Source organism: Octopus sinensis, linkage group LG7 (assembly GCF_006345805.1).
Source record: "Octopus sinensis linkage group LG7, ASM634580v1, whole genome shotgun sequence".
Taxonomy (NCBI): domain Eukaryota; kingdom Metazoa; phylum Mollusca; class Cephalopoda; order Octopoda; family Octopodidae; genus Octopus; species Octopus sinensis.
Genome location: NC_043003.1, coordinates 83,652,393 through 83,664,728, shown reverse-complemented (window position 1 = coordinate 83,664,728; position 12,336 = coordinate 83,652,393). Strand labels below are relative to the sequence as shown.

Below are 12,336 nucleotides of genomic sequence, written 5' to 3'. Positions count from 1 at the left end.
CCAAGTAAAAATGTCAAAAATTTGTGTTAAGGGTGTTAGTAAGTAAAATAAATAAAAACTAACCACAATATTTAACTGTTACTTTATTATATCAACTGCTAAGAGATAAAAAGCAAAGTTGACTCCAACGGGATTTGGAGTTGGGACATATAAAATCGGAGTATAAGTACCTACCACAACCCATTTCCCCAAACGTCTATTGATTGATTCAGCTCATCAGCGAAACAGCCAATTGAAATAAAACGACCGAGTTACTTCCCTTGGTGCCATTATTAATATAGACACCGGATGTTGATAGGTTCTGTAGAAGGCATGTTCCCGAGGCAAAGCAAATGACGATTTTTCCTCTTCCTCGTTGTAAGAAAAAAATGCAGGTTTTCATCACTTTAGGATTGCTTTCTATCATAGCTTATGGTAAGTTCTTTTGGATCGCATACTTTATTTTTATATTGTCCTCACTAAGAAATCTCTCTGCCCTGCTTGCATCAAATCATAAATCCGGAATTCAGTTACTTGCTTTCTATTTACTACTGAACTTTTTTTTTTATATCTTAGTAGTAATAGATTTTAAATGCCTGATTGTTAGATTTATTTTATTTTATTTTTAATACAAAGGTATTTTACGGAAATATATAGGTATGGGTATTTGTTTTATCGTGTCAGTTAATTAAAAATTCGGACCAAATATATAATATATATAGGTATATATATATATATATATATAAAAAGAGTCTGCGAACTCAAGCTAATTATAACAGCAATATCACATGACGATAAACAAACAGACACACAGACACTTATATTGATAATCTCTAAGTATCTACGAGATTGCTTTTCTCATCAAAGTTTCCCTAACTTTTATTTTCATCTGATATCAACTAGTGCCCTGAAAGTTTCTCAGTTATTGTTTACCCGTAGTTTACTGTGATCTAGCAATCCTATATTCAAAGATATTCCAACTACAACCTTATCGTTTTATATATTTTAATAATGCCAGACCGTTGTGTACCAAGGACCAGATTAATTAATCTTTCATCCGTTCTATCTTTTTTTTTTTAAAGATGGAACGATATGATCTGAGAGAGATTTGGCTGCTATTTCTAAACTGGATATAGACACAGGTGTGTGTTAGTCGAAAAAGATAGTTGATAGTAGCAACGACCTTGTCATTGTCAAAATATCTTTTTTAACTGCAACTGTTGCTCAGTCGATAACATTCACAGATGCATCCCACTTCTGTTACCTCTTTCATTCATATACATACAGCTTATACAAAGATTTTTGTACGAACACTATTGAACTGTTTCTTTTAAGGTTATTTACAAAAACTATTGATTGGAAGTGTAAATTTCAAATATTGATTTATATTTTGTGCTATCATCCACTTGAAAACCCGCATAGAAATCTGCATGTAGTGAAAGGGTAGAGTTTATTGAATTGTCCCAATATATTATATGATGAAGTACAAAATACATTTTAATTAAAATATTCTGTGAAAAAAAGCATATTTTACAAAAGTTAGAGCGAGAAAAAAAAAAAAAGAAAAAAACATTTTAAAATCAGTGTTGGAGCGATATTAATGTTTATGTCTTAATCAGATTGGTATTGCAGATGAAGGCATACAAAATGCCTCTAGGGCAATCATTCAGACGAAAGATCGCCGCCTCTAGTATAAATTATTAACGAGCGTTTAAATTAAAACTTTTGGGGAGGTAGACTTAACATCACTATCCATCTGGTCCTTTTTTTTTGGGTGACTTCTGTGGGGATCACTTCTGTTGTAAGCATTCGGGCTTGCGAGTGCCGGTAGCCCTGGACAGAAAAATAAACGGTCACTGGCGTTATCCTTCTCTCTCTGACAAAAATTTAAAAAGAAGTCACATTGAGAAGGTTTCTCCTCCCTCCTAATTTTGGATATTTAGTCTATACTTCTTCATGTTGCCCCTCTTTTTATTACCATCATTTAGTTTCTGGTTAGTCTTGACCAGCATTCTCGCTCATCATTCTTGAGCAAAACGTATTCTTTTTAGTGTTATATATAATGTGTTATTCCCTTTTTAAGCTTGTTAGCTGCAGTTGCAGGGAGATTTGGATTCTACCTTGTCGCGTTATGTAGAAAAGCTTATTGTTAATCTGTAATCTCGGTCTGTCCTATTCAAGATGCCCTATGACCCGTTGAAAGCAGGTCAGAGGTCGTGCTGCAATCCACAGAATCAGCATATTGGGTATATTCTATTCCAACATCTGCAATTTCAATTACTCGATCTGTTCAACTAAATCTCCCTCCAATCACCCCTAACTTTATTTAGAAAGGAGACATTATATTGCAATAGATGACGCACGGTTGTGGTTGGAAAGCTGATCGAATGATAGAAAAGTCGTTATATTGATGACTCATTGATCTGTTCTTATCACATGTGTTCAGTTACTATGTGTATGTATATAATAATATGTATTGACGAGCGAGCATATGCAATAGTTATTGATTTCTGGTTTAATTCATATTAGCATTGAAGCGAAGTAGCAGCACTCTCTGTTACTTGGTTACGTTTACAAAGAAACAGTCAAGGCAACCTCTACATGGTTCCTCAACCTTTCAGAAATAACAGTCAAATCTCCTTCAAACTGTACTCTACAAATAAAATTTTAAGATAGGTGGGATTGTACTGGTAAAGAATGCCTTTGATTATAACTCAGTTTGCACAGGATTAGCCTGGAACTAAATAACAGCAAGCAATATTTTTTTTTCTTATGATCAAACACTTGTACTTGTGTTAGTGTTCACCTGGCATAGGTTGAGCCACCTCCAGCCAGTGAGCCTACAGTTGCATGAACCTGGTCATAAATGTCTGATGGAGAACACATCAGCCAGTCTTGATTTGAACAGCTGTTATCATATTTGCAGATGTTGATTCAAGATCTGACTTATTTTCATTCACCTTTTCAATTGCTTTCTACATCATCCTAAGTGCAGTTCGGACATGATTGCATCACAGATGAGTTTGTTCCATAGACAAAGGAGTGCATGCCCAAACCAACAAAGAGTACCTTAAGTCTTTGAAGCAAATCAAAGATTACAGACTTCAGTGGTTGATACAAAATCCTAAGTGTAAGCATAAAAAAATCTTGCTAAAAGTGAAAGTAGCTCAAATACTTCCAGCCTGGATATGTTTTGCAGCTGTATATAACTGACTAGTGTAAACATATACTCTTCACATGTAAACTTTTGTGGTTATATGGATCTTAGATCTAGATCAAAGCTGAGGTTGAAAATGACAGAATGTACCACATGTATGGTCAATGTGAAAGATGCATAAAGATGCTTAAAATTGATCAACATCTTCAAAAATCATACCATCGAGTATGATGGGGACCTTTTCAGAGAATGAAGATACCAGTGGGGACATTGGTTTCCATACCAAGATGGAATACATACTGAAATGTTCAACATCTGATTGGGCATCCACATAGTTGTGTTTTACTAAATGGACTACTAATGTATTGAACTGAATCCCGATATTACTAAGAGTAATCCTAATACGTTTAGTCTTGACACTTTCTTTTTACATGCCTGAACTTATTAAAGTGTTCATCATTAATAAGACCAAGGAAAGTTGAAATTACATTATCTGATGGTCTCAGTGCTGGAGATGGCAGGGATTTAGCTCCCTGCTAGTGATTTAAACAAGAGGGCATTTTGCACCAAAAGACAATATGGAAGTTTCTCTCATGGTATCTACTGCAGTAAAGTTTGATCCAATAGAGTATGTTTAAGTGGGGATTAATATTACCTCTCAATAATGATGATGTATGACTACAGACACTTTTATTATAACATGCTGTCTACCCTGAGTGTTTACATTACAAGATAAAAAGAAGCATTTATTATAGAATGTATTAGCGATCGATCGTAGCCCTTAATAAGAATAAAAGCAAAATTTTACTTCATGGATTAATAGTAATAACCGGCACTCCCTTTTTTTTTTGAGACGACTTTCATGTGGATGTCTTTCAGAGGATTTATAAAGGGTAAAATGTATGAAGGATATGAGAGAATTTGTTGATTGGCCTTAGTAACTGTGTTTGGTGGAGGTCTTGGTAAACTACACATTACAGTATGTAGATTATAGATACTGCCATAGACTGCTTGCTATATAGTAGCACTGATTGTCTTTCTTCCTGCATCATGGTTGCTTTTTCTCTTCAATTCATTTTGTGAACAGAGTACCACCCTTCACTGTAACTCCGTTAATCAGAGTATCCTTTCTTCTTAGATACTAGGATATACTGTTATGAAGATTTGGCTGCTGTTTCTAGGAATTTGAGTGACTATGTGGGCTCAGCAAGATCTGTTTTTGTTTTGAAATGTGCATATTTAAAAACAGATGGCAGGATTTTTGGTGTACACTAGCTTAGAGTTACTCTAATATACGAACATGCAGGCATGCTAAGTATTCAATATATGGTACTTCTACACTTTGCTCACCACCAAGTTAACCTTAATTGAGCAGATCTCTGTGTCTCTTTTCATGCATTGCCCTTGTTTTCTAAAAACCTACTTTCCAAAACTTGTGTAAGCTATCCACCTAGAAATTCTGACAAATGCTACATACAGCTTACATAATATTCTCTATGAATGTGCAAAGCATATCAAGTTTTACGTTAGGCAGTAATCATCCACTTATGTTTATAGTTGAGAGTTAAAGAATGTTGCAGTTTCCTCATCTGTAATTTACAACCTGAGGAATTAATCTGTCTATCTTTTAGGCAATAAAATGCTTTATGGTATTTAGTTGTGGTCCTTTACGTTCTGAGTTCAAACCCTCACAAGGTCCGTGTTACCTTTTAACTTTTTAGGGTTTTGGTGAAATAAGTACCTGTCAAGCATAGAAAGCAATTTAATCAACTATACCCTTCCCCCAAAATATGCATCCTTTCTGTCTGTCTGTGTTAGACATCAGTTTTAGTTAGGCAGCTGCAATCACTGATTAACACAGCCCTTCTGTTACCAACCCAGCTGAAACCGGCTCTGGCTCTTGTTTTGAATTAAAATCTCCCACCAAACCTTAGTCACAATTTATGTTCCTAACACCAGCTTAATGATAACTAAATTATTTTACTAAATTCTTTGTTATATTTAAAGTAGTTGAAAGAAATACAGAGCATTTCAAAATAAATACAGTAACAAAAGGGTTACTAACCAACATTATCTCTAATAAATTGTCAATAGTATAGTTAAAATATCACTGATCCCACACACACGCATCCTTCTTGTACTGTGTTACAGTTTATCTTTACTTATATCACTACTTACATTCTTGCTGTTCTGTATAATCATATATCTTGACACTTGTCATAACCTGTACATATCCTTGCTACAATGTGTAACTACACAGTTTAGACAAATGGCAAACAGATTTTGCTTTGTTATGAAAAGCAAATTGTAAACAAGTTTGCTTCTCATATTGAATTTTCCTTGTTGAAAATAAAATTTATTCAAATATATTTTTCTCTAAATTCCTATTCAGTAGTTTCTGTAACTTTCCTTTTCATATCTTCTATCTTTTACTTGTCTCAGTCATTAGACTGTGGCCATGCTGGGACACCAGCTTGAAGAATTTTTAGTCAAATGAATTGACTCCAGTACTTATTTCCTTGTTAAGCCTGGTACTTATTCTATCGGTCTCTTTTTGTCGAACTGCTGAGTTACAGGAATGTCAACACACCAGCAGTGGTTGTCAAGTGGTGGTGGAAGACAAACACAGACATGACAACACACACACATACACACGATGGCCTTCTTTGAGTTTCAGTTCACCAAATCCATTCACAAGGCTTTGGCCAGCCCAAAGTCTATAGTAGAAGACATTTGCCCAAGGTGCTACACTGTGGGACTGAACCTGGTACCATGTGATTGGGAAGCAATCTTCTTACCACACAGTTATGCCTGCACCTATATGCCAATTTGTGTTGCACGAGTCTTTAAATATTGCCTCGTGTGTTAACATTTGTGGGTGTATTTGAGGTGAATTATCTTTGACAGTATTTCAGCTAGAGACCTTCCTGACTTGAAGATTAAGCATAGTGCATCATCAATGTGGAGAAAACTCTTGCAGTAGAAAGAGAATTTATCTTATACTAATGGTGTCCCACTTTGAACGTTTCTAGTCTGTTCTTTTGTGGTAGCTTACAACAAAAAAGGTGTCCGGTTTTTAAACTGGAACAATTTTAAGTAAAGCTCTATAAAAACATACTCATGTTGCAAACATCATGAAATACTTTGACAAAGTGTTGGCATAAGACACTGGTGCATGGTTGATGCATGTTGTGGTGGTGGTGGTGGTGGTGGTGGTGGTGGTTGTTATTGCTGCTGCTGCTGCTCAGACCCTTCTACTTGTGAAAGCTGCTGCAAACAACATTATGATGGGAATGACAGGCCAGCATGTAAGTCCACGATAGTAACAATAATGATGGTAATGATAAGATTTGAATGGAAAATTTTTTTATCTTCTTCGCTAAATAGCCCATCTGCTGTGACAACAAGTAACATAATCAGTCAGAACTAGTTCAAATGGAAAATTAATCTGGGCGGTTTAATAAATATTTCCGTTCACAAAATATCTAACGACAAGAAAAGTAAAAGAAATAACATCACAAAAACCACATTCATTCTTATGAAATACGTTAAATTTTTTTCTTTATTTTTTGTTGTGTTGAACTCTAGCCACTCTAGTTTTGCCTCTTCCACCCACCTTAAATAGTTTATCTTACAGTACCAGGATGTTGCTTATTATTTCTGGAGAGGCCTTGATTTATTGATATTAATATTGATGTGGGTGTGTATTAGTTAGTCTTCACGACAATGATAAATGTGTTTAATATCATTATCTTAATTCAATATATTTCTAATGTAGAATATATATCTTTTTATCTTTTATACTCTTTTACTTGTTTGTCTTTAGACTGTGGCCATCCTGGGACACCAGCATGAAGAATTCTTAGTTGAATAAATCAGCCCTAGTACTTTTTTTTTTAAACCTGGTACTTATCCTATCAGTCTCTTGTGCACCACATCTGAGCCTTTTATGCCCAATTTTTCTCTCAAGATACTTACACTCTGTCGTATGTGCACACTGACATTGTACATCTAGTAAAGCATACTAGCTTCATTTCTTTCAAGCCTTCACATGTATATATATCACCGTCACCGTGACCGACCAGGCTATCAGATGTTGCTACACATCGCTGGTCACAATACGCTTCGCATTGTTTTAGCCTTCAAATGATGCCACCCCACTGGCTAAGCGAGCAGGCCAACAGAAGAAAGTTGTGGCGAAAGAGTACAGCAGGGATCACCCCCCCCCCTGCCGGAGTCTCGTGGAGCTTTAGGTGTTTTCGCTCAATAAACACTCACAACGCCCGGTCTGGGAATCGGAACCGCGATCCTACGACCATGAGTCTGCTGCCCTAACCACTGGGCCATTGCGCCTCCAGGAAGGGCATCCAGCCGTAGAAACACTGCCAGATCTGACTGGGCCTGATGAAGCCTTCCAGCTTCACAGACCCCAGTTGAACCGTCCAACCCATGCTAGCATGGAGAACGGACGCTAAATGATGATGATATATATATATATATATAGTCACAGTCACAGCCTGTTTTACTGCCATGTAACATGGCTGTTCGCACCCAGGTATTTATATATTATCATTTTCATCGTAGGTTTTTCAAATCATCGATGCTTAGAGCCTACATTTTGATAACAAAACTAGAAATTGTGATAATTATACTTAATACTATATACACACTGGTATGGTGTCCAGCTGGAAATTCTGACCAGTGTCACTTGCAATTTATGCCAGCGCTGCCTAGACTGGCTTCCGTGCCAGTGGCACGTAAAAAGCACCATCCGAACATGGCTGATGCCAGCGCCGCCTTGACTGGCTTCCGTGCCGGTGGCACGTAAAAAGCACCAACCTGATCGTGGATGTTGCCAGCCTCGCCTGGCACCTGTGTCGGTGGCACATAAAAAGCACCCACTACACTCCCAGAGTGGTTGGCGTTAGGAAGGGGATCCAGCTGTAGAAACACTGCCAGATCATACTGGAGCCTGGTGCAGCCTTCTGGCTTCCCAGATCCCTGGTCAAACCGTCCAACCCATGCTAGCATGGAAAATGGACTTTAAACGATGATAATGAATGCATAAAGCATATCAAGTTTTACATAGTACTATCCACTTGTTACATTTATAGTTGGGAGCAAAAGGATGTGGCAGTCTCTTCATTTGTAACCTACAAACTGAGAAATCAACATTTGTGTGAAGCATGCATCTTAGAATAGCAGTTTAGTACATATCAAATGGTTCAATAACAAATAGCACTATGTAACAAAATAAAAAGAAAATTTTTTGGTGTCTTTGGTCAGTAAGTGTTATTTCCTATTTTTAATTTTTGTATCAAAGGAAATGACTAATATTTCTTTCAAACCTGTTTTTGTGAACAGGACATCAACGTTCTGAAACTGACCTATTTTCCATTACATTTCAGACAGATTCAGTGCTGAGTTGCTGAAGCACAAATATCGTTATAGCAAATATTTTGCTCAATACCACAAATTTGCTTGTCAGTTGCTTGACCTCAGCTACTTGAGCCTGTCTCTTTGAGGCTGATAGTATGTGCATCTCTGATCATTGGCAGAATTAGTGGGGGAGCATCATAGCCATGTGTTGAGTGGGATTCTTTGGTATTTGAATAAATATTTGTAATAAAAGCAAGTTTGAAGGAAATATCAGCCATTTTTCATGCTTTCTTGGGACAAGCAAATAGGAGATAATGGTTGCTACTTGGGGACAAAAATCACATTATGCAACATATTAAGCACCTTTGTAATTTTATGCATTTGCATATAGAAGTGCTGACAGAATTTTTGTTTAAGCGCGCTGTATAACCCCTCATAACTTTTTCGGTTTTTTTGGGGAATTTCCAGAAAACTTTTGTGAATTTGTGTTTTACACACAAGAATTGATACAGCTATGCAAAAACAAAAACAAAAAAAAACGAACTTTTGATGTATGATTTAAGGGCTATATAGCTTTTATTGTTAGCACATGTCACTACCCCCTTATATCCTCCTTGTTGGTTTGCCAGTCTGATGTATTGATATTTTTCAAATATTCTTCTCCCCATAAATATGTTTAATGGTCTATTACTGTGATTTAAGTCAGGAATTCGAACTGTCCGTATTTTAAACTGATTTTTAAAAAAAATCAAAAAATTAAAAAAAAAACTTAGGGAAGGATTGTAAAAATTTTAGATTTCAGTAGAGGTTTTATTCCAATTAATAATTCTGCCATTACTTTTCTTCTATGCTTCTATCATTCACTTTATGTCCATTTTTTTCCATGCTGGCTTGGGTTAGATGGATATATATTGGGATATTGTTTTAAAGTTAGATACCCTTCCAGTTGCTGGCTGTTACCTGTTTTCCAAGTAAGGAATGTCTTATTCACATAACTTTGAAAGCACAAGCAGTAGATAATCCGTAGGGAAGGAAATGACAACAATGTCACCATTTGTAGCTGAGAGATTTTTTTTCTTAAAAGAAGTAATCATTCTCACATAGTTGTGTGTGAGTAATATTCTTGAGGTCAACATTTACTCACTTATGATGACCACTTTTAGGGCTTTGTCACTAACCAAATTAAATGATGTTTACATTTTTAGATTGGTCACATCCAAATTACCTTTTCAGCTACAAAATTTGAGAATTGTTTCAGTTAAGAAAAGTGTTTCAGCAAAATATGTGAAGTCAAAAAACAGGAGAATAATGCCTGAAATCGACTTTGAGTGCAAATATATTTTTTTTAAAGGCAATCTGTATTTTATTTTAGCTTATATGATGAATCTCGGCCAGAGGAATCTATCCATGTTACTTATATGCAAAAACATTCAGTAGAAAAAGAGTACCGAGGTAAAAACCGATGGGGTAAGAAATTAGAGATTAACATCTGAAATCGACTTTATATATATATATATATATATATATACATGAATGTATATATATGTATGAATGTATTTATATGTATGTATATATATGTATATATATATATGTATACATACATATATATGTATATATACATATATAGACACACACATATGTATACATATATATGTATATATACATACATAGACACACACATATGTATACATATATATGTATATATACATATACAGACACACACACATATATATATATATATGTTTATGTATGTGTGTATATATATATATATATATATATACATCTATATGTGTATGTATATATATACACAGCAATAAGAAAATGGAGGGAATCAAGATATGGTATTCATCAACTTTTAGACATTATATGTCTATTTTTAAAAAATCAATTATAGCAATATACATACATGTATAACATATTATACTTTCCATATATAATATATAAAATATAAAAATACCAGTGATTATTAAAATATATAACGTAGAGCATACAAGGTAGGATAGTATCTAACAGCTGTTTCATTCAGGAGGCTATAGTACCCCATATTACTTCCATCTCTTCAGTGAACTGAAGTATTTGGTAGATAAGATTAAGGTACTTGGGTGTGCCTCTGGGCTTTGTCAGAGAGTTTAGAAAGTTCATAAGATAAGTTATAAATATAAATACATACATATATACACACTTTTACATTTACATAAATATATATCTATACATTTACATGTATATGTATATGCATACAAAGGAATCAATTATTATTATTAGGTGTATTATATTATTCTTATTAGATAAAGTATAAACATAGGAAAGAAAAATTATCAAAAGAGAAATAATAGTGGAATTTAAATGATCAATATATCTTAAGATTATTGCAGGAATCAAAAGATGTATTAAATGTGGAATACATATATATACATATATATATATAATAGGCGCAGGAGTGGCTGTGTGGTAAGTAGCTTGCTAACCAACCACATGGTTCCGGGTTCAGTCCCACTGCGTAGCACCTTGGGCAAGTGTCTTCTGCTATAGCTCCGGGCCGACCAATGCCTTGTGAGTGGGTTTGGTAGACGGAAACTGAAAGAAGCCTGTCGTATATATGTATATATATGTGTATTTGTGTGTCTGTGTTTGTCCCCCTAGCATTGCTTGACAACTGATGCTGGTGTGTTTACGTCCTCGTCACTTAGCGGTTCGGCAAAAGAGACCGATAGAATAAGTACTGGGCTTACAAAGAATAAGTCCTGGGGTTGATTTGCTCGACTATAAGGCGGTGCTCCAGCATGGCCGCAATCAAATGACTGAAACAAGTAAAAGAGTATATATATATATACATCTATACTTACATATATGCATATGTATATATATTTATGTACAAACATACCCATAGGTACATACATATTTCCTGTGTTGAGAAGGGAGCATTACTGTAGTAGTTTGTATTTTTCTTTTTATATAATTATTATAACTATACACAAACATATATATATATATAAAGTTAATCCAAACAAGAAAACAAAAAGACAACAACGCAAGGACGTGGAACAAATAAAGTATTATTGGACGCTCAGGAAAGAAGGGAAGAAGGAGACACATATAAACATGCGGTATGTTTTCTATTGAGGGCTTGAGGTCAAGGTCCTCAATAAGTGGGTTAGAGTTTATATTAATACCTGTGATATTAGTCAGTACTAAAAGTTATAAATTTCCAGGTATTAATCAAGTTACTTTATTATTTTCCATTACTTTTTGTTTATCGAGTAGTTGAAATCCTGTGGGAAGTGGGGCAAGGGTTATGGTCTGTCCTGTATCCTCATTGGTCATCTGTTGTTTTGAAAGGCCATGACTTTGTTATGGTTGTTGGTTAATGGATGACCGGAAAACATAAATATTAAATTACGCAGAAATATATATATAAAAAAAATATATATATAACTAAAAAAAAACGTCAAACAAATAATCCAAGGTTAACTATTAGTATGTAGGATAGTAAAAGTCAATACAGAAATTAATATAGGGACTTGACTATTGTATGTTAAATTATGTAATATATAAGAAAAATGTGAATGAATTTATATATATATGTGTGTATGTGTGTGTGTGTATATATATATATATTATTTTAGGTTAAAGTGATATTACTATGGGGAGGTTTTAATATACTGCATATGAAAGATGAGTAATTACAAATTTGTTAAAAAATAATATATAATAATACTTGTATCTGTTTAATTAGGGAAATCATTTGTATATTTACTAAATCAGACGGGTAATATATGGTTAAAATTATATATTGTAAGTTATTCGGACCAAATTCAAATAAG

The 12,336-nt window shown here is 34.6% G+C and overlaps 1 protein-coding gene across 2 annotated transcripts in view; it reads left to right on the top strand.

The window, feature by feature from the left end:
- The first annotated feature begins 264 nt into the window (after window positions 1-264).
- The window catches only part of LOC115214104 (UDP-glucuronic acid decarboxylase 1), a 77,918-nt gene continuing 65,846 nt past the window's right edge, over window positions 265-12,336 (top strand). Inside the window, exon 1 of one of the 2 annotated variants that reach the window (XM_029783160.2) lies at window positions 265-414. In XM_029783160.2, the coding sequence (XP_029639020.1) occupies window positions 333-414 (82 nt within the window). In that variant the 5' untranslated portion in view covers window positions 265-332. The remainder of the gene's footprint in view (window positions 415-12,336) is intronic. The other variant, XM_029783161.2, reaches the window with a different exon arrangement.